The sequence below is a fragment of the Dermacentor variabilis genome, chromosome 10 (assembly GCF_050947875.1).
Source record: "Dermacentor variabilis isolate Ectoservices chromosome 10, ASM5094787v1, whole genome shotgun sequence".
Lineage (NCBI taxonomy): Eukaryota > Metazoa > Arthropoda > Arachnida > Ixodida > Ixodidae > Dermacentor > Dermacentor variabilis.
Genome location: NC_134577.1, coordinates 117,558,848 through 117,582,664, shown reverse-complemented (window position 1 = coordinate 117,582,664; position 23,817 = coordinate 117,558,848). Strand labels below are relative to the sequence as shown.

Here is a 23,817-nt window from a genome sequence, read left to right as displayed (position 1 = left end):
GTTTGTGTCGCGTGTCTCCCTTCCCTGATGACCTAAGGTTTTCCGAGCACTCTACACTTCTATCATTCTGTCACGACTTGAGTACTGCTCATCAGTATAGTTCCCGTACCAAACTAGCGACGCTAACAAACTCAAGCTTGTTCAGCGCCGGACAATACGCACCCTTTACTCCCGTCTTTTCGGTTGTCACAAGCTCATGCCAGCCTTCTAGGATTGCCTCAAACCCCTCAAGTAGCACACCCTGCAATACCAGCGCAACATTGCACTAGTCTATACTGTAGGGTGCTTGACGACTCTCTGGACAGCACTAATATTTCTTCAGTTCGTCTGAACAAGTGGTCAGCACAGTCTGAGCCCTCATCGCGCCTCTATGGCCCGACACCACAACTCCATGATTATATCTGGCATGCAGAGCTTTCTCTCCACCCCCCTGGCGATTTGGATTCTCCTTCCTTGGAACCAGACTGAATTGGCACTCGTGTGTGTTGTGCACCTGTGAAATGTGTGCCTGTGTGCCGTGCTGTGTTATTGAGCAAGTGTGTGTGCACATGGAGAGGAAGGAAGTGTCTTCTGCATCCTGCAAATTCCTGCTCTAGATGGCTGGTTATCAGATGCTCTAACATACAGGCATCAGCCTTCTTTTTAGTCTAGTGTGCCAAGTTACCACTAAGATTATTATTGTTGTTATTATTATTATTGTTATTATTAGAATCATCACTTTGACCACGTTGATTGTGTTGAAGCCAGCGTGACACATAATTCAAAATATTTCTGGAGCTTTGTGGGCTCTCCCTTCTAAAAAGACTGCCAAAGATGTACGTCTTCTTCATGGAAATAGTGGTGTTGTCTCGAACACTGCTGATGCCTTTGCAGAACATTTCTGTTTGCTATATGGTGTGAAATATGCTTCAAGTAACCTTCCTTCTCAGTCTGGCGCAGTGTATGCTAACAGTCAATGAAAACCTCGTTTCCAAGTATATGAAGTGCCTTAAACTTTGCCTTAAACTTTCCCTTTCTTGTGGTGCTGATGGTATTTCCTCCGCAGAGCTTAACCCTTTGAGACGCTGTCTACACAATTGGGCACAGCAGGAGCGTGCATCAATAGCAAAAGCACTGATGAAAGTAATGGTATTTAAAATGTGTTTCATACATCTTGAAACACTTATTATTGGAACTGTGCTGCAATTTTGAATAACGTGCAGAATGTTTTAACAAAATGAGTGGGAAGGTAGACGGCTGGGTGTTGTTACTCTGTGTCAGTACGTTGTATGTAGCGAGTTCACTTCTTTCATTGTTTTTTACAATGTCGTGCACCAGGCATAATTGTCAAGTGGCTGGATAAGTGCTTTTCAAGCTTTTCAAAACACGATATAGTACATGTTCTCATATTTTGTGTTCCTGTAGTGAGTTTTCGCATGGAGTCGAAATTTTGTAAACTTGACAAAACTCGCTAAACAATTGAAAATTCTTAATATTTGCTGCAACTGTACACTTTCTACGATTCTGAGTATGCAAGAGATGTGGTGAAAGCAACTTTTCAATCAACGGGATAAAGCGGTGTCTGAAAGGGTTAAGACGTATGGAAGCATACTTGTTCCTCATTCTCACAAGCATCTTCAATAGTTCCCTAAAGTCTAGTACCTCTTCTAGCACTCGGAAGGTAGCATGAGCATTGCCCATGCACAAATCAGGTGCTGGATGTGCAGTTACTAACTGCCGACCTATATCTATCCTCTTCAGTGCGTCAGGTGTTTGAATCGATATGGGATTCCTCGCTTTCTGTTAGTGCTGAGAGCATTTTAATAAATGAACAGCATGACTTTGTGTGCCGACAACTTAAAAACTATTTCAGACTGTCAACAGTGTTCACCACTGCATTGACTTCCAAAAAGACATTTTTTCACTCTCAAACTGGTGCAGAAAAAATAAGTACTCTTAAATGCTTCCAACACTATGGCATTAAGTTATATGCACAAAACGCACCATGTGAAATTTTGATACACCCTACGTGATGCTCCACTCCTTAGGGTCGATGAAATGAAAGATCTTGGTGTGTACTTCGACAAAATGCTAAGCTTCTCTTCACATAGATAATTACACAAGATGCCCTTCACGCTCTCGGAATTGCTTGCCGTATATTGCATGATTTCCACTCACCTGTTGTGTTTCTGAAATTCTGCTGTGTGCCTCCAACTACTAGAGTATGCCTCTGTAGGAGGGGGGTGCAATGAGCAAATCTAATTCTGACCTTATTGAACGCATCCAGAACAAAATGATGTCTATCTTCAAGCACCACTTTTGCCATTCTGGCAACCACAGTTGAGCCTTGTCAAATATACTTCAACTCGCACCTCTAGATTCAAGTCTTAATTAATCGCACCTTTTGTTCCTGTATAAGGTGGTCCATGACATTATACATTCCTTAAAGCTCGTTAAGTGCACCAGTACAAAGGCTCTCTAGCTGTTCCTGGGCACTACAATGAAAATTTGAATGATTGATTATTATCGTAGTATAAAATTGTGCTTTTTAAGTATGTACTAGTATACTATTTTAGTGCAGTAGCTTTTGTGCAATTAAAAAAAGGGCATGAATTAAGAAGAGAGAGAGAAAATGATAAATGAAAGGTAGGGAGGTTAGGAGGCACGATGGATGCTGACCTTGTTAGAGAAGGACGCCTGTGGTCGTCGTTCTGGCATGAATTAGGAAAGTGCAATAATATGCTATGTGCCTGATCATATGCATTGTGCTATTAATTTCTTCTGAGTTTTAATAATGGCTGGCTACTGTATGCAGTTTTGTGCAATAAAATATGCCACAGCAATTATTGCGTGCCTCGCAGAACAAATTGAATATATCTTTCTCAGTCAAGACATCATAGCAGGCTGAAAACAATAAACTGCAATTTTTCTTTTTGTGGTGACGAAGTGTATAAATTGTGAAAATAACCTGTTTATATATTTCTTATACTATGCAAATGAGCTGCTCCCATGCATGCGAATAAGTGCTTCAATAGTATGACTTGGCAAAGGGCAACGAAAGACTCCTATTAAAACCCTCTAATTCTCAAGCTTGTATTATCTGACGGTATGCCATTTCATTAATGTAAAGAAAGGCAAACTTGATATGTGGAAACCAGTTACAATAGAACATGGCCCTTACACTGTGAAAATGTTTTGTAGCAATAAACTCAATGTGAAGGCCTCCAGATGCGGTGTTGATGCATCAAAACAACCTAGAATAATAGAGGTGCTCCATGGGCTAGATTTGGCAGAATCAAGAATTGGGGGGAGACAAGATACGAATTACATACATTTTAGCTATTCTAGTTGTTCTTTTTTTTTTTGTGAGTGCTACAGGTGTTTCAATTCTGTTTTGCTGATTTTCTCAGAAGCCACTTTTTCACGTTTCTCTCATGCACCAACAAGCATAATTATATTGACACGGATGCTTTATCTGTATCCGGTTACCGTATTTCACCGGCTAAAAAATGTTAAAACGTTATCGCTCGGTGCAGGATGCGCCTGAACGTATCGGAAGTTTCGCGAATGTTATCGATGGTTCTGTCTGTTGTCGACGGACCTTGCTAATCTGATTGCATACGCGACACGAATTGTGTTGTAGTTTCTGGAAGGCGCGCGGGCACCAGCGAATAGGCCAACTTTCGACGACTGACGTATGCAAACCGACGCGCTTGACCCGCAGATGAGATTTTCTACGATTGCCGACATTGCTCGCCGCTATCGTTGCCATTGAGCCGGCACTATTTATTTACCGTCACTACTACGTGGCAATATTTCCAACACAGATTTTTTTCAGTTATACCATTGCACGCCTAATTCTTACATAGTTGGCTGTGCAATAAGCTACCAAAAAATGAAATGGTACAACAGTTTTTGATATATGGCATCGTCGTGCAGGTGTTTGCAAAGCGATCTTGCAGACAGACGACGCGCGAGCGCTGATGTCGATATTTTGTACACTATTGTTACTTCAAAAATAAAAACGAACTGTTGCGGCAGGTGTATATTCATTATGCAAACGTGTTTTTGGTATCTAAAAGCACATACAGATCACAGCCTTATTGTTTCAAGCTTAGTTTACAGCAGGCTGTTTTAGGCCGGACTTTGACAAATGAAGGCGGAATAGTCCAGCAACAGTGCGCCGCAGCCGAGGAGCGAGCTTCGGCGCGCGTCGGAGCTTGTCTCCAGTGGTTGCGCGCCCTTTCCCTCCAGCCGAAGCGAAGCGACGCGTTCGCTTGCCAGCGCGCGCCGAAGCTTTCGGCGCGTGCCAGTGGTTGGGGCATAACAAATGTTATCGCAGAGCGCAGGACGCGCCTGCATGTATCGAAAGTTTCTGGAATGTTATCGATGCTTCTATCCGGTGTCTCTGACCGAACCTTGTGTAATCTGATCACATGTGTGCGCGACGCGAATAGTGTAGAACTTTGTGGAAGACACGCGGGTGCCAGCGGTTTCTCTGAAACATTCGACGACTGATCTATAAAAGCCGACGTGCTTGACCCGCTGATCAGATTTTCGACGATCGCCGACCGTCTTCGCCGCTATCGTTGAGCTATAAGTGTAGCCTGTTTTTGTGGGCACAGGTTCGCCCAATAAATGTTAGTTTTGTCTTTCACAGTATTCCTACTGTGTTCAACGTCACCACCACGTGACAATACACAGTTGATTATCAATTATTTATATCCACATACAGTAACGCTTCCGCGAAATACAATTTCAGGTGTTTGATATTTACCAAGCCAAAAACAAGAACTAATCACGGATTGCAGTGATTAAATTGGGAAATTCAAAATTTCTTGAATACCAACCCACAATTTGTCTTTAATTACATCTTCTCCTTCATTAGCACTATTCAGCAAGCAATCTAAGGTATATTTACTTGACTCTGTTTGGCACTGAATTTGTAATCATATTGTTACGTGAAACAACAGGAGGTGCGACTGTTTACAGTGTACTTGCAATGAGGTGTACAGCAGGAACTAAGATGGTGGACAGCCTGCACATCAGACAGACCCTTCTTCTTCATCGTCTTCTCCAAGCAGAATGTCTCTCTCGAAATGAGTTGGCTTCGTTATATTATCCCCGGTGGTAGGAGCGCCGTCTCGGTGCACTTTAAACAGTGATGTTAGAAGGAGGACAGTATGCTTTCAGTCCGCTGGCGTGAACTATGTCACTGGGATCGGTCGTAGGTGGCACAGTCGGCGAGACGGGACAATCTCGTAGGTGACATCCGTGACCTGGCAGACGATCCAGTAAGGGCCAGTGTACCGAGGCAACCACTTCTTTGACAAGCCAACGCGACATATTGGTCACTACAGTAGAACTAAGGCACCGGGTGAGAAACGAACGTCGTGATGCCGGCTGTCATAAAGGCGCTTCTGCGTCGCTTGCAAGGTTGGCAGTTATTCTCTATGGCTTAGTGCGGGCGATCTGCCCTGCATCACGTGCATATTCGCTAGGCGGCGCTGTAGTATCCGGAAGTAGGGTGCCCAGTGGTAACATTGGTTCGCGGCCAAAGAGCATATGAAAGGGTGAATAAGCGGCGGTGTCGTGGCGCGGCGAATTGTAGGCGAAGGTTACGTAAGGTAGCGCGAAGTCTCAGCCACGGTGGTCAGATGAAACGTACATTGGAGAGCATGTCCGTGAGGGTGCGATTTAGGCGCTCAGTGAAGTCATTTGTTTGGGGATGGTAGGAAGTGGGCAACTTGTGCTGCGTTGACGAGGGGCGCAAAAGATCGTTGATTACACGGGACAAAAATGCGCAGCCTCGATCTGTGAACAATTGACGTGGGGCACCGTGGTGTAGAATAACATCACATCGCAAAAAAATGGCAATGTCAGTAGCAGTGCTGGTGGTGAGTGCTCGAGTGATTGCATACCTGGTCGCATAACCTATAGCAATGGCGACCCACTTGTTGCCGGATTTTGACTCCGGAAAAGGACCGAGAATATCTAAACCAACACGGAAGAATGGTTCGGTCGGGATGAAGAGCGGTTGAAGCAGTCCAGCAGGGAGTTCGGCAGGTCGTTTCCAACGTTGGCATTTATCGCAAGAGGCTACCTAACGTCGGATAGAGCGGGCGAGACCGCGCCAAAAGAAGCGGTGGCGGACACATTCGTACGTGCGTGATACGCCAAGGTGACCAGCAGTTGGTTCGGCGTGAAGCTCACGTAGGACCATGGAACCCAGATGTTTAGGTACAATGAGAAGCATCTCAGGGCTATCTTGCTGGACGTTACAATGGTAAATTGTGCCATTCAAGAGGACGAACATGCACAGTGACGCGTCATTAGGGGTAGATTCGAGATGGTGAATGAGCGATTGCAAGGAAGCATCATGACGTTGTTCGTCACCAATTTGGCGAAACTTAGAAGACAAGATGTAGGGGCTTAGCTCGATGTACGATACATCTGGTTGGTCAACAGGGTAGCGGGACAAGCAGTCCACATCCAGATGGAGGCGGCCAGACTTGCAGGCAACTGAATAAGAATACTCCTGAAGGCGCAGCGCCCAATGACCGAGTCATCCAGTAGGGTCCTTCAGTGAAGAAAGCCAACAGAGAGCGTGATGATCAGGCGAAAGGTCTGATCCAATCATTTTTCGAAAAATGGTGTCGTCAGAACCTGGTGATTGGGAAACCTCAAATTCATCAGGATCAGTTATGGCGACAACCTTCACGTCATTGTCTGTTATAGCAGTGAGTTGAGCAAGCGACATCTTGTCGGGCAACACTTGAGGGGTCAGACCAAAATTTAGGAGCGGGAGGAACACACAGTTATCTGCTATTGTACCGATGGTGTGTGGTACAGTAACATTACGCGTCAGTCGTAAGTCAGCAATAGGGGTGATGATATAGCCGCCTTCAGGAACGGGAGGAGTCGATGACAAACAGACGTATGTGACGGCTCGAGGCGGCAGGCGAACAAAAGCGGTAGGGCTTAAGCGGCTAACAGGCATATCACAGGCATCTGATAGCAGAGGAACATCTAGGCAGAGCGTATCAAAAGAACAATCAAATAAGACCGAGTGTGCCGAAAGAAAGTCAGGGCCAAGTATAAGATGTATGTGGGCAGCGAGCAAGGACGGCAAAAGAACAACAGTGTGACGACCGGCAATGCTGACACGAGCAGTGCACATCCCTATCACTTCAACGGTGCCACCATCGGAACACGGACTGTCTGTGTCGTAGACAGTATCATAATCTTCTGCCGGCAGCGTGAAAGGGCGCTCATAATATATACGTGTGCGCCAATATCGATGAGGGCGGTTACATTGTCGACTTTTACTTCTAGGAGGCTATGGTGAGTGGGGACCGTCAGTAGAGGATTTGCAGGGGACGATGGCATTGAAGCTTCACCTCCATAAGCTGCACAATCTAGTTTTCCGGCTGCGAGCTTCCAGAGAAGGTCGGTGAAGAAAAGCGATGGTGCTGCGGTGAGCGGCATTGGCGGCGTTGAGGCGACGTTGAGGGAACGAGAGAAGTAGAGAACAGGAGTGGCGTCAGAGGTAAGAGGCCCGTGGGAAGACGATGAATAGTAAGTAGGGAAAGCAGCGGCTGAACGGCTCGAAGGAGTAGGGCGCATGGAGGTGCGGAACGTCTCGCGAGGAGTGTAGGTCCAACGGCGACGGCAAAAAGGAGTAATGTGCCCAGCCTGATGACACAAGAAGCAGATGGGCTAATCGTTGGGTGTTCTCCGTTCTGTAGGATTGCGGAAGGGCAAAGGAGAAGAGGTGTAGTGTAGTCGAGCGGTGCCTGTGGAGTAACGCCGAGGATCAGGACGAGTCGGTGGGCATGCCGATGGAAGGCCGATATTTTCAAACTCCTGCCTTACTACAGCCTGGATGAAGGACACCAATCGCGGAGATAGGTCACTGACGGTCGTTGTAAATACGGGAGGTTGAAAAGGTGCACGAGAGGCAGCTTCAATCTCGCGACGAACAATGCGCGTGACGTCATCATAGGTGGGAAACAGCCGAACGTTATCACACGATGAAGTTGCGGCCGTGTTGGGCAGCCGTGAATGCGGCGGGTCTTGGCTTGTTCAAACCACCCGCACTCTTTGATGATGGTGTCGATAGTATCAACGTTGGTATAACCGACTAGATTAAAAGCATCGTCAGCAATACCTTTCAGCGCATGAGAAACCTTCTCGGACTCAGACATGTGCTCGTCAACCCGGCGGCAAAGAGAGATAACATCCTGAATATAAGCGACATATCACTCGGTAGACGTCTGTGCACGAGTCGCCAGTTCATTGCGCGCAGCAAGCTGCCGACCAGTGGTATTACCGAAAATGTTGTTGATCTTCTCTTTGAAAGAGTCCCTGCTTGTCGGCATCGTGCGTCTCGAACCACACCCGTGGCTGGCCATCGAGGTAAAACAGCAAGTTGGCGAGCATAAGGGTCGGGTCCCACCTGTAGCTGGCGCTGATCCATCCATAAAGGTTGAGCCATTTGTCGATGTCAATGCCATCCTAGCAGGAAAAACGCCAGGATCCCGAGCAGGAGGGAGAACTACGTAGGTGGGAACGACGGGAGGGGCAGGTGGCGGCCGCGATGTTCCGGCACCGAGTGACATGGCCAGAACCATGATGAGGCGGCTGTTGCGCAGCTCCGCCTTGGGCACAGGGAACAACCACGACCTTGATCACAAAGACGTTACGTGAAACGACACGAGGCATGACTATTTACAGTGTATTTACAACGAGGTACACAGCAGCAACCAAGATGGTGGACAGTGCATACCAGACAGACCCGTTGATATGATCTCGACCGGGTGAGGTGGGCCTTCACCACAGGAATCAGGAAACGACGACGAAGCTGGACGTAGTGAGCATGAAGAAGAGCAGAAATGATTGTATTCACTTCATTGGCACATGGATGTGACCCTCATCCAAGTCTCGAGCGGTCTTATTAACACGTGGGACAGCACGGCCTTAAATAAGCACTGGCGGTCTTGTCGTCGTCGCCGTTTTCCTCCACAGCCTGTCCTTCCCTTTTGCCCATCCCTGGTGCCAGCTCGGAGAAAAGGGATGGCGTCGTCTTGACGTCTGGCTATTCCTTCTATCCTTTTGTGTCAGCTCGGGCAAAAGCGGCATGTCGTCTGGACGTTTGCTTCTTGCTTCTATCCTTTTGTGTCAGCTCGGGCAAAAGCAGCATGTTGTCTTGACATTTGATTCTTGCTTCTATCCTTTTGTGTCAGCTAGGGCAAAATCGGCACGTCGTCTTGACTTTTGGTTTCTGCTTCCATCCTTTTGTGTCAGCTCGTGGAGAACGAAGTGGTGTCGATTCAGAGAAGAGGGCAATTATGTTAATGTGAGGAAGCCCGTTTGAATGCTTTTCGCACCTGACAGCTCGATCATAACACCGTCTTCTTCGTCGTCTGCTACAAGCAGAATGTCTCTCTCGGAATGAGTTGGCTTCGTAACAATGGTGTTGATTTACTGGTTGCTCACACCGCTGTATATTGATTGTAGTTGTATACTGGTTGTATACTATGTTGTGCTTGAATTGTTATTGTATATTCTGTTACTGTTATTTGTGGATGCCCACTGTAGTGGCAAAACCTACTTGTTATTTTCTGCAGTTGTGCATGTATGAATTGGATGTTAATTTCAGTCTTGTATGAGAATATCTTGTGGAGTGAATGCTAACATGGTGCTAGAGGCCTTGTCAGGTGACTATATAATGCCACTTTTTGCCCCAAGCATCGTGACAATCTTATATTGTTGAGTAACTAACTAATAAATAAAACAGGAACGAAAACAAAAGTTACAATAAATATCTGATGCACTGAGTTCGCATGACCCATTTCTTAGTTTACAAATAACAAAACACAGATTCAAACGACATAGTGAAACGTTTTTCAATAAAAGAAGTGGAATGCAGTATAAAATATCTGCTGCACATGACGCCATTTAAGTGGTGTAAGTGTTAAACGCTTTATATTTAAGTCGTGTTCAGGGAAATTTCATAATATTCTGGGGATGATGCAGCATAACCTATCTTCACCGTAATTAGTTCTGGTCAGATGCATTTCAGAATATTCTAAATATCTGGTGTTGAAGATATGTGCGCTTAGGTTTAAGTTACCCAGAGTACGTAGATATGGAGTAGTTTGTTTCCCTTTGTAGCGCATAACATAGCGTAATATTGTAAAAATTGTTCTCACTAATTTTGCCAGATATCTGAAGTAATGGCCGAAGTGGATAGCAAGGCGCAGTATTAGCAATTGCTTTTATCCTTTTTTTATATCTTGGCACTAAGGATATTTCATTGGTGACACAAGTCAAAGCCACTGCTTCCACGCTTGTTTAATGATCTGAAAATGTGGGCATGCATGTGCGACCTTGTCCGCGTGAGTTATTCATGGTCACAAATGGTCGGCCATTCGCTAGCACATACGGACCGTTACACTTGCTCATCACGTCATCGCTTACGTTGCAAAGGCATTATGCTACATTGAAGGCTCCATGCTGCATGCATCAGAATAATATTTTGCTCGCACGCTCACGGTAGCATGCGATGTCTATGGATCGGCAACGGTTCCTTAACATGTTCGGAAAGTGCTTCCGTGCCGTTTTAATTGTGCCTTTTAAACTCACTTTAGGCTCTTCTTGTGAGATGTCCCTCAATTCGCACGGGTCGTTGGCGATGTCAAAAAGGTAGGACTCTTGGAATGACTTGAAGTTGGTGGTGGAATCTTTCCCGCAGTCGATGAGTGCTTCTTTTCTCCAGCCTCGCTGTATCGGCAGTGGACTCACGCGGTAGAACTTTCTGAGCGTCCTGCCCACTGCCGAGTTCTCCATGACCTCGTCCAGGTCCGTGTTGGTGGGCGTGTCCTGCTCGTCGCGAGTGCTCACGTGTGCGTCCAAGGTGCCATTGTGGAGTGTGCCGACGACCAGCTTGTAGTTGCCCACCCTCAGTGCGGTGCCGCATCTGTTGGTCGGGTCGTGGTTGATGAGCAGCTCTTGGCGCGCCGATGGGTTGCCCAGCGAGAGAGCCTCCCACTGGTTTAGGCCATCGATAGCGCCCAGGTCTTTAACGTCGCCGCCTGCCAAGGAAAGCAAGATCAATGACCTTTAATGATTTTTATTCATTTATCTACTTGTCATCATTGTAGAAGAAGCAGAGAAAACGAGGCAGCGACACCATGCTTTCTTGATGCCCTCCTCTAACTAGTATGCAGCAAATAACACGCTGAAAACACTTTCCTCGTTTTGCTTGCTGTAACTGCCAACAACTTTTGGGACATACTTTTGCAACAAGGTGGTGTTTAAAAAGTTCTTGCTTTCACATACTATTGCAGACCAACGAAAACTTCCGTCTGAAGTCGTATTAGCAACTATTATAGGCACATTCTTCCTCTGTGACACATGTGCTGAAGACCGCAGTTTTACTGTGAATTTTTACTATCCAAGTCTCATTAGGTAGCATTCCACTAAATACATGGGGCATTAAATGGCTATGGGAGTTTATTCGCAATAAGTGAAAACTGATGCTTGTGTAAGAAGTGAGTGTTATTGTATTTATTTTATTTTTATTTATTTATTGAGTACCTGCATTGGTCTTGGAAGGCATTACAGCAGGGGGGTACATACATATCTACATCAATTGACACTCATTTCAGCACACAAAGCGCGGTAAAACTTTTCATTACATTGTATACCAGCAATACTTGACGGGAGAGCATTCGACTCCCTCGTGGTCCTATAACAAGAAAGGGGGCTGACAGATGGAATAGCACACTCTGGTATAAAGTTTTTATTTTATTTTATTTTTTTATAAAAAATAATTCTTTGGTTTGTGAATTTGAGTCCCTTTTTGAAGATCGCTTGCGCTGACGTTATCTTGTCCTTGTGCTTGCTTTTGTTGCGTTTCGCCTGCGACACGTGGTTTTGCCGGCGCGACTGCGGCGGGGCGGCAGACATTTTGGCCCGATCGTCGTCGCCGCAACGCTCCCCGCCAGGTGTTTCCAGGCGCGACTGCGGCGATGCGACCGCATAGGGATCATCCTCTCATTACAGTCATTGTGCCCGACCGGCAGCGCTACAACAGGGTGCTACGAGATCGTGCTCGACATGGTGCTACGGCAGCGCTACGACAGGGTGCTACGAGATCGTGCTCGACATGGTGCTACGGCATCGCTACGACAGTGTGCGTCACCATTAGCCCATTGTACATTCACGTGCTCGTCTTTTGAGGGGTTCCTTCTTGCCCTCAACTGCGAGAGTATAAAAACAGCTGCCCCCGGACGCCAAAAGGAGGGCTCCGATTTCTTCTGTTGAATGAAGTGCTCTCCCGTCTCTCTACTTCGGTCAAACCTGACCGCCAACTCTTTGCGATGTTAAAATAAACAAGTTGTTTCGTTGTTACCAGTCGACTCATGCTTTGCCGGGACCTTCGGATGCTTCCAGTTGTACCCCAGGCCGCCAGGCCAACGCTACCCTTGGGGCTTGCGACCCAGGTACAACCACGGGCGTCAGCGCCGAGTTCCCAACAGATCGTACCAGCGGTGCGATCCAAACAACTGTCTGCCAGCGGTGAGATCGCGACAACGGAGGCCAGCAGCGAAGAGATGCAGTTGACTGTATGCTGAGCAGCTCAACGACGATCCGGGAGCAGTGCAACGAGCCCTGTGTGATGCCTGGTTGCCTGCAGCGGAACGACTGCGCTGAATTCCTGCCTGCGAGGTTTGGTGAGTGCGGGACTTTCTTCTTCTGAGCTTTGCCAGGCTTTTGTTAGTGTCAGAAACAGAGCTGGTAGTTGTGGTTGTCGTTGCTGCCGGGTTAGTTTGCGGCAAGACAATAATAGGCAGTAGAGAAAGCAGCATTCAGAGCAGCCATGGATTTGAAGTCGTTGCGCAAACCGAAATTGTTGGAGCTTGCAAGAGAGTTGGGTCTGGATGTCTCGGACAAACTCAGAAAACCAGAACTGCTAAAGGCTATTCTTGAGTTAGAAGCTGAGGATGACGAGCTGTCGGAATGCCTTGAGACCATTGAGGAGAGGGAGACTGCAAAAAGACAGGAGAGCGAACTTAAAGAACAAAAAGAGCGAGAGCAACAAGAGAAAAAAGAAGAGCGCGACCGTCAACACGCGTTGGAAATGAAGCGTCTCGAGATTGAGATGGAACGCGCTCGTAATGGAAGTCAGGCACACGGTGCAGGAGAACGAGTATTGTTCAAAATGACTGACCTGATGCGGCCGTTTAAGCTTGGAGAGGACATTGGTTTGTTCCTGGTTAACTTCGAGCGAACGTGCGAGAAGCAGGGGTTCTCTCGGGAAACGTGGCCACAGCGCTTGCTCACTTTGTTACCCGGCGAGGCGGCCGACGTAGTCGCTCGCTTGGATAGAGAGGAGGCAGAGGATTTCGACAAAGTGAAATCGAGTCTGCTAAAGAAGTACAGGCTGTCAGCAGAGGCGTTCCGTCGGAAGTTTCGGGAGAGTGAGAAAGGCAAGAGTGAGTCATATACAGAGTTTGCCTACAAGCTTATGTCAAACATGCAGGAGTGGCTCAAAGAAGAGAAAGCGTTCGGTGACCACGATAAAGTTCTGCAGTGTTTCGGGCTAGAACAGTTTTATAGTCGGTTACCGGAGAACGTGCGGTACTGGGTCTTGGATAGGCCAGACGTGAGTACGGTGGCTAGAGCCGCTGAGCTAGCCGAGGAGTTTGTGACGCGTCGAGCTCGCGGAGCTAAGGACGGTCAAAAGGGTGAATTTGGCTCGAAGTTTGAGAGGCCGAAGTTCACACCCATGAGAGCAAAGGGGAACACGCGTAGTGAGGATGCGAGTGAAAGCAGTCCGACCAAACGTAAAGAGACGGCGGCAGCCGAAGCCGAACGCAGAAAGCGGTTCGAGATGAGGCAAGCGCGCGTTTGTTATACGTGCCAGAAGCCGGGTCACTTTTCGGCGCAGTGTCCGGAAACAACACCGAAAGTTGTGTTTTTTTCAATAGGCAGCACTGACGAGAACATGAAGCTTCTCGAGCCTTACATGCGAGACCTCCTCGTGAACGGGAAAGAGTGCCGAGTGCTTCGCGATTCCGCAGCTACGATGGATGTAGTTCACCCGTCTTACGTAGAACCCCATATGTTCACGGGCGAGTGCGCATGGATCAAGCAAGCCGTGGAAGCTCATAGCGTGTGTCTGCCGGTAGCAAAAGTGCTTATTGAAGGACCTTTCGGAGCGCTTGAGACGGAGGCGGCAGTGTCATCTATGCTGCCCCCCCAGTACCCGTACCTATTTTCAAACAGGTCCGATCACCTCCTGCGCGAGAAGGGGCTTTTGTTTGGTGAAGCTAGTGTTCAGGCCTTAACCAGATCAAAGGTTCGGGAGCTCGCTGCAAAGGCGGTAGTTGCGGGGCCGACGTTATCAAACAACGAAAAAGGGTCAGAGGCGCAGCAAGCTGATATTCCGAGCACGCCCGAACTGAATAAACTTGAGTCTGTAACGTTAAAGGCGCCAGATACTGGAGAGGAAACGCCCGACGCGGGAAAGTTAGAAGAGCTATCTACTGATTTGCTCCTCGCGCCTACGTCAGACGGACTTGATAGGTTGCTAAAAGTCAGCCGGACGGCTTTGATAGCCGAGCAAAAAAAGGATGGCAGCCTGGAAAACGTGCGCTGCAATGTCAAAGAAGGTATCGCCAGGAAAACTGCGCGTTTTGTGGAAAGAGGTGGAGTCCTGTACCGGAAGTATCTAGACCGCAGAGGAGTGGAGTTCGACCAGCTGATCGTGCCTCAATGCTATCGTCAGGATCTGTTGCGCTTGTCACACGGGGGTTCGTGGTCCGGACACCTTGGAGTTAAGAAAACTAAGGACCGTCTCTTGCAAGAGTACTATTGGCCAGGGTGTTTTCGGGACGCAGACCATTTCGTGAGGACATGTGACACTTGTCAGCGGGTGGGCAAACCAGGGGACAAATCGAGGGCGCCGTTGAAATTGGTACCTATCATTACGGAGCCTTTTAGACGGCTCGTTATTGATACTGTGGGACCTCTGCCGGTAACAGCCACGGGGTACAGACACATTTTGACTGTGATCTGCCCAGCGACAAAGTTCCCTGAAGCAGTGCCGCTTAAAGAACTCAGCTCAGTTGAGATAGTTAATGCACTACTGTCCATATTTGCGCGAGTTGGTTTCCCTGCGGAAATCCAATCAGATCAGGGCACAGTGTTTACTAGCGCTTTGACGACAACTTTTCTCGAAAGGTGTGGGGTAAAGCTGCTACACAGCTCAGTGTACCACCCACAGTCGAATTCCGTTGAGAAGCTCCACTCCGTCATGAAGCGCGTGTTGAGAGCGTTGTGTTTTGAACATCGAACTGACTGGGAGCTGTGTCTGCCTGGGGTGATGTTTGCTTTAAGGACCGCGCCGCATGCAGCTACGGGGTTTTCGCCAGCTGAACTGGTGTACGGTCGCTCGCTTCGGTCTCCGCTTCGCATGCTTCGAGAATCATCGGAAGGCAGGGGCGACGACCCAGTCGTGGTGGAGTACGTACTTAAGCTCCTCGAACGCTTAAGAAGGGCACAGGAGTTGTCAGGTGAAGCAATGACAAAGGCCCAGCAGAGGGCCAAGGTTTATTATGATCGGACAGCCAGGGCCCGTCGTTTTGAGGTGGGCGATGAGGTCATGATATTGCGCACATCGCTAAACAACAAACTAGACGTGCAGTGGGAGGGCCCAGCGCGAATTGTTCAGAAACTGTCGGACGTTAACTACGTGGTAAGTCTGCCAGGAAAGCGGAAAGCACAGCAAGTTTACCACTGTAATCTGCTCAAACCTTATAGACAAAGGGAAGCAGTGGTGTGCATGATGGTAAACGTTCCTGAAGAGCTTCCGGTCGAGCTTCCAGGACTAGGCTCAGTGACGAACAGGGAAGACACCGGTCAAGTCATTAGTGACCTTATCAGTAAAGCACCGCTGTCGCCCGAGCAGAAAACCGAACTACACCAGCTATTACAAGAGTTTCAAGGTCTGTTCTCTGAGAGGCCTGGTAGGACTTCTGTACTTACTCATGATATAGAACTTACCTCCACAGAGCCAGTACGATCCAAGGCGTATCGGGTGTCACCCCGCCAGAGCGATATTATGGAGGCTGAGGTAAAGAAAATGCTACAGCTCGGTGTTATTGAGGCAGGTGAGAGTGATTATACCTCCCCTTTGATTTTAGTTGAGGTACCGGGCAAGAAACCTCGTCCTTGCGTCGACTACCGCAGGCTTAATTCCATCACTAAGGATCAAATTTATCCGATCCCTAACATCGAGGAGCGCCTTGAGAAAGTTAGTAGCGCTCAGTTTATTTCCACCCTAGATCTTGTCAGGGGTTATTGGCAGGTTCCACTTACAGAAGAGGCTAGTAGGTATGCGGCGTTCATTTCACCAATGGGAACATTCCGTCCTAAAGTGTTGAGTTTTGGTTTGAAGAACGCGCCATACTGTTTTTCAAGTCTCATGGATAAAGTGTTGCGGGGACAGCAAGAATTCGCTTTACCGTATCTAGACGACGTAGCGATATTCTCCGCATCCTGGTCTGAGCATATGGCACACTTGCGGGCAGTGCTAACCCGCCTGCGCGAAGCGGGCTTGACAGTCAAGGCTCCTAAGTGCCAGTTAGCACAGGCCGAGGTTGTCTACCTCGGTCACGTGATTGGTCAGGGTCGTCGCCGCCCCTCGGAAATAAAAGTGGCCGCTGTGCGAGACTTTCCGCAACCGCGCACAAAGACCGATATTCGGTCGTTCTTAGGTGTCGCCGGCTACTATCAGAGGTACATCCCTAGGTACTCTGATATCGCGGCTCCCCTGACGGATGCTCTAAGAAAAACAGAGCCTCAAACAGTCGTCTGGGACGAGACAAAGGAAAGAGCTTTTAGCGCCCTAAATTGTGCCCTAACAAACCAGCCTGTGCTACGATCGCCAGACTATACAAAAGGGTTCATTGTTCAGTGCGATGCTAGTGAGCGAGGCATGGGCGTTGTACTGTGCCAACGGGAAAAGGGAGAAGTAGAACACCCCGTCCTGTATGCTAGTCGTAAGCTGACCAGTCGTGAGCAGGCGTATAGCGCCACCGAGAAAGAGTGTGCATGTCTCGTGTGGGCCGTTCAGAAATTGTCATGCTATCTAGCCGGCTCGAGGTTTATCATTGAGACGGATCACTGCCCTCTCCAATGGCTGCAGACCATCTCTCCCAAAAATGGCCGCCTCCTGCGCTGGAGCCTCGCTTTACAACAATATTCCTTTGAGGTGCGTTACAAAAAGGGGAGTCTCAACGGTAACGCCGATGGCTTAAGTCGAAGCCCCTAACGTAGGAATCAGCCTCAAAATTGTTTGTTACTGATGTTTTTCTTCTGAGGCAGGATTTTTTTTAACATATTGCTTTTGTTTAGTGTTTCAAAGTGATGATATGCTTTCTAGTGCAATTTTCCAATTTGTGGACGCGTTCTGAGTGATGCTAGACTACTGTAAGGAACTAGGCAGTGGTATAAAAAGGGGAAAGAGCCTGGCAGGGCTTAGTGAGGGTTGTGCCGTGCTTGCTGACTGAGCGGTTGAGTTTCAGCGTAGTTCTAACGCTTGCCGGGAACGAGAACAAAAATGTGAACTCTCCCGAAGTCACTTTGCAGTGTCCCGTGCGAACCTGAACGAGAGAACGAGGCCTTCTCTGTGCGCTGCGCTCAAGAAACGTCGAGGGACGCCCGACTTCGGTTATGTGCATCATCGAGCGACATCCCTCCGGACAGCGGATGCAGTCCCCTGTCCATCGGGATCTCCTTCCCCCGGCGGGGCGGTCTGTTGCGTTTCGCCTGCGACACGTGGTTTTGCCGGCGCGACTGCGGCGGGGCGGCAGACATTTTGGCCCGATCGTCGTCGCCGCAACGCTCCCCGCCAGGTGTTTCCAGGCGCGACTGCGGCGATGCGACCGCATAGGGATCATCCTCTCATTACAGTCATTGTGCCCGACCGGCAGCGCTACAACAGGGTGCTACGAGATCGTGCTCGACATGGTGCTACGGCAGCGCTACGACAGGGTGCTACGAGATCGTGCTCGACATGGTGCTACGGCATCGCTACGACAGTGTGCGTCACCATTAGCCCATTGTACATTCACGTGCTCGTCTTTTGAGGGGTTCCTTCTTGCCCTCAACTGCGAGAGTATAAAAACAGCTGCCCCCGGACGCCAAAAGGAGGGCTCCGATTTCTTCTGTTGAATGAAGTGCTCTCCCGTCTCTCTACTTCGGTCAAACCTGACCGCCAACTCTTTGCGATGTTAAAATAAACAAGTTGTTTCGTTGTTACCAGTCGACTCATGCTTTGCCGGGACCTTCGGATGCTTCCAGTTGTACCCCAGGCCGCCAGGCCAACGCTACCCTTGGGGCTTGCGACCCAGGTACAACCACGGGCGTCAGCGCCGAGTTCCCAACAGATCGTACCAGCGGTGCGATCCAAACACTTTGCTATGCCGTAATTGTGAATATCATTACTGACATTTACACTCAGCATGGTTAGCCCTTATTTATTCCTGTTCTCGATGCAATAAAGTTGTGCACGGATTCATTTTTTTTCGCGTTTTGTTCCCATGATTACTGAGTGAGTGAGTGAGTGAGTGAGTGAGTGAGTGAGTGAGTGAGTGAGTGAGTGAGTGAGTGAGTGAGTGAATTAGTGAGTGAGTGAATAAACTTTATTGGAGGTCCGGCGAGGACGTGAACTCGTCGCGCACGCGGCTAGTCCCACGTCGGGACCGGCAGGTCTAGCCCACCGGCCCGGTCGCGGGCACGCCGGACGGCCAGGATTTGCTTTTATAGAGCGGGGCTACGCAGAAGCGAGTCCCACTCCTCCTTGATGAACTTGGGGTATGTCGACCCGCACTCCCAGAGCATGTGAGGTAGAGTGGAGGTCTGGCCGCAGGACGGGCAGGCGTCGTCGTGACTCACGTCGGGGTAAGCCTCGTGAAGAGCGGACAGACACGGATATGTGCTGGTCTGTAGAAGCCTAAGCGAAACGGCCTGCGCCCTATTCAACTTGGGGTGAGGGGGTGGAAAGACCCTTCTGAACATGTATAAATATTTAGTAATCTCGTTCTGAGTAGCGGGAGCGTCCCTGTGACTGTAGAGAGGAGGGGAGTCAGTGCTCCTTATAGAGGAAGCGCGGTCGGTGAGGTCACGCGCAACCTCGTGGGCAGACTCATTGAGGTTCGTAGGAGCACCCTCGACCGATCCTACGTGAGCGGGAAACCAGTTGAATGGTTTGTGAGAGCATGTGGACTCGAGCCGCTAAGAAGACGAACAGCTTCCTTGGCGATGCAACCCTTCTGAAAAGCCCTAACTGCCGTTTTCGAATCACTATAGATTTCGGACCCACGACCGTCTAGCAGGGCGAGGGCGACGGCGACTTGCTCGGCGACTCCGGGGTGTGAAGTGCGAATCGAGGCGCTATTGGAAATCTTTCCGCTCGAGTCGACCACAACGACGGCAAAGGTCTTCCCGTCACTGTACTCCGCGGCGTCGACGAAACTTGCTCTAATGTTGTGTTGCTTGATCTGTTTGAGGATGGCTGCTGCTCTGGCTTTACGTCTGCCCTCGTTGAGGACGGGATGGACGTTTCGGGGCACAGGGGCCACTACGAACTTGTCTCGAATGCACCTAGGGATCGGGGTACTGACAATCGGGAATTCCGCAGGGTGGTAACCCAGCTCTTCGGGGATGCGTTTACCTGCCGCTGTGGTGGTCAGGCGACTGAGTTGCGCGCGTTCTTGGGATTCGGCAATCTCCTTGGCGGTGTTATGTACCCCCAGCTTCAAGAGATCCTCGGTATGGGTCATGATGGGTAGCCCAAGAGCTCTCTTGACTATTTTGCGGATAAGAACGTTGAGCTTGTCTCGCTCCGCTTTGAGCCAGTTGTGCATAGAAATCGTGTACGTGAAGTGGCCGAGTACGAAGGCATTGATCAGCCTGAGAAGATTGTTTTCCTTCATTCCTCGATGCCGGTTTGCGATTCTGCGAACGAGGCGGAAAGCGTTGTCCGTCTTTGCGATGATCTTGCGGAGAGCAGAGTTCCGTTCCCGCCGTTGAATTCGACAGACATGCCCAGGACCCGAATAACGTCGACCCTGGGTATCATCCCCCCGTCACAATTGCGAAGTCTGATGCTGCTTTCGGAGACTGGCTTCCAATCTTTGGGTCTGCCTCCCTTCCACGCCATGTGTAAGAGTTATTTTTCTACTAAATTCGAAAAGTTGAACGTGAAATCTCGCAGCTTAGGTCAGACAGAAAAATATGTGGTACCTCGTGTGCACAAAAATACGGCAAGAGGACTCGTGCTTTCTACGTGCCGGCCAATTTCAATAAATTGAATGAGAATGATATCGAGGGAACATTTAAACAAATAAAATCACATTTAAGGTCATGGGTGATACGTAATGCCCATATTCCTTGAAGTTTTCTTCGAAATTTGAAGCATGCGAACCTGATTGTGAAGTCATTTTTAATGTCAATGTGTTTTTTTCCTGTTGATACAATAATATCTTGTGTTCAAATAATATATTTTGTTCATTTTTGCAATATCATTTTTCCTATATTTTTTATTTATTTATTTATTTGTACACATATCAGTACTACCAGCTGACTGCCCAGCCTCGCACACAAGCAATGTTGCTTATGCGGGCTGGATCTGTAACCATGACATGACTGGATTTAATAAAGATTATTATTATTATTATTATTATTATTATTATTATTATTATTATTATTATTATTATTATTCTCTTTTCTGTAAAGTAAGAGCTCCGACTTGGCGGGGTAGCATCGAAGTCCGGTGGGGCGGAGATACTCCTCGATCACGTCGATCGCCTCCTGCATGACTTCTTCTACTCTGCCCTCGCAGCCACGGGAGCACCATATGGTGATGTCATCGGCGTAGATGGTGTGCTTGACGTCCTCGACGCGCGCCAACCTCTCGGAAAGACCAATCATACAGATGTTAAACAGTGTTGGGGAGATGACGGCGCCCTGAGGAGTGCCCCGCCCTCCGAGGGGCACATCTTCGGAGCGGAAGTCTCCAATGCGAAGCTTGGCCTTCCTGTCAGTTAGAAAGGAGCTGACGTAGCTGTAGAATCTGGAACCGAGACCCAGGTCTGAAATGGTCTTGACGATGAAGGTGTGGAACACGTTGTCGAAAGCCTTCTCGAGGTCCAGACTGAGCAGAGCCTTGACGTCTCTGGAAGGGCCATCCACAATCTGATGCTTGATTAGTTTCATGGCATCCTGCGTTGAGAGTCCAGCACGGAATCCGATCATGTTGTACGTGTAAACCTCGTTGTCTTCGAGGTACCCGTTAAGCCTGTTGAGGACTACGCGCTTCATGACCTTGCCGACGCAGGAGGTCAGAGAAATCGGCCTCAAGTTTTCGATGTTCGGGGCCTTTCCGGGCTTGGGAATAAGCACCGTGCAGGCCGCCTTCCATTCTGCAGGTACAATGCCGCTCTTCCAGGACTCGTTTATCTTGTCGGTCAGAAAGACAATCGACGTGTCGTCGAGGTCTCTCAGCATTCTGTTTACTCTCTCGTGAAAAGTGGTTTAGGCATAGTTGATTGTTGTGCTTCATTGAGGTCGTTTTTGTGTTTCGTACTGGATTAACACTCCGTTTTCTTCTTCCCCGGCGGATACCAGGCACCTTGGCATATACAGGTGTGGCCGACAGCTTATACTGCAAATAAAATAATAAAGACCACTAGCTCATTCCATCCATTCCTTCAGTACTCATCTTTGCCGTTACTGAGTACTGCGTTGGACGAGTTGGTGCATGGTCCGTGTTCGATGTACTCAGGCGCAATGGTGAAAAATAAAGAAAAAAGAAAACGGGGACAGAAAGATCACCTGGAATACCTTGCACCACAGTACCTCGAGAAATCCTTCTTGACCGCTACTTTCTACTACGGCTTGCATACCCTGTACCCTTTACCTTATGCACTTTTGTGATACGACAGTGTCCGTGACAAAACAAACGTGATTGTTAGGGGACCATATTTAACACAGCGTTACCATTCTACCGTTCCCTTACCGCTTGTCCCCAAATGCAGATGCGCAGCAAACAGCCTGCGCAGTTGGCGGCAAGCAGTAACGGCAACGGTTAACACTCTACTACACGCAGCGCATTCCAGGCCAAAAAGAAAGAGGGGATAATAGAAAGAGAAAAAATGGCTGTGGTTTAGCTAAGGTTAAGCCCAGGATGCGAAGCATACTAGCCTTTATTTTAGTTGTTGAACCACTGTTTAGCCTGGTGAACTGCTGTTGCTTGGCTATATTTGGTTCGGCTAGACGAAGAAACAACTCATGCGTTACTCTGCTTCGCCTTCAAGAGTGGAACGCGACAGCGTTCCCGTCGACCCGCCAAGGGGCTACGGCGCAGCGACTACGCGCCCCGCATTGGACGCGGTGAGCGTCGAGCAACGCAGCGTTCGGCGCGGCAACGAAATGTGCGCCTGAGCAAGCGACGCACGCCTGAGCCTTAGAAACAGCTCGTTTCTAAGGCAACACCGCATTCACTAGAGGCGCTTTTGTACCGCTTTGAAGCATCGTACTCGTGGCTCAGTAGTAGCGTCTCCGTCTCACACTCCGGAGACCCTGGTTCGATTCCCACCCAGCCCATCTTGCAAGAGTTGAGCCAAAGCCACCTAGAAACAAGCGCAGCTGCTTATATACCGCCGCGACGCCGCGAGCGACGGCGCAAGTTGGAGCCCCGTTTCTCCTCTGTCGTGACGTCAGGGTGTCACGTGGTCAGCCTTGAAGGCGACACCGCAGCGCCAGAACCGTGCCCATCATCAGATTACCGCGGATGTAGACGCAGCGCCCTGCTGTTTCAAGCCCGCACTGGCGCTCTCCTCACAAACCAACGCCGCCACGAACTATTCGGCGTGGATCCGACGTGCCGCTTGTGCGGTGCACCAGAAGAAACCGTTCTCCACGTGCTACAACAATGTCCGAGACTTCCCGCAGATCCCCGATCGTGCTCCCTGGCTGAGAGTCTGGCGCTGACTGGTCTCACCGAGGAGGACCGAACTGCACGCGCCGAGACTACGAAGATCCGGCTAGAACAGTGGGAACGACTGGGCAGGCGAGCCGAATATGTGAAGGAAACCCCCAGACAGACATCGCCAAGCTAGAGCCGCCCAATCACAGCGAGTGGCCGCTGATTCCGACCATCTCAGCTACACGAGCTCCTACGACAGAGACGGCCGACCAGGCTGCGACGCAGCTGGGACGCACTGACTTGAACCGACATGGCTGGCGGATTGGATTGTCGTGGCTTTGGTGAAATCCGAGGCGACTGGAGCCTAGAATAAACGAACAGGACCAACCAGACGGACTCACAGACTGTGACTGTGACAAAACTGTGTCTTACGTTCTTTCTCTCCTTACTTTCTTTCCTTTTTATACTTTCAACATCTCCTGTGGCGTTGACAAACACCTACCACGAGTCAAAAGGGATCAGGACCACTTACTTACTTACTTATTTACTATTTACGGAACGCATGGATTTAAATTTCGAAACTTTATGGGTGTAAGGTTCTCATAACTTTTGATGCGAAAGATGCCTTGACGTTTTCAAAGTCGTGTTGTAGATTTTCAATTGCGCAACTTTGTCGGTTTAATGCTCTTACAAAGATTTGACGCCAAAGGTGCATGAACTTTTCTAAAGTCGTGCATCGGGCCTTACAATGAGACAAGCCAAATCAACACACTACCAGACAAGTTGACAAAACACGCAGCGAGGTCCGAAGACGAAGTGCTGTGGTGGTTCATTTG

General features: G+C 48.9%; 1 protein-coding gene across 1 annotated transcript in view; it reads right to left on the bottom strand.

Moving 5' to 3' along the window:
- Window positions 1–23,817, bottom strand: part of LOC142559393 (arylsulfatase B-like) — a 250,385-nt gene that overhangs the window by 20,467 nt on the left and 206,101 nt on the right. Inside the window, exon 9 of the mRNA XM_075670995.1 lies at window positions 10,627–11,075. Within this exon, the coding sequence (XP_075527110.1) occupies window positions 10,627–11,075 (449 nt within the window). The remainder of the gene's footprint in view (window positions 1–10,626; window positions 11,076–23,817) is intronic.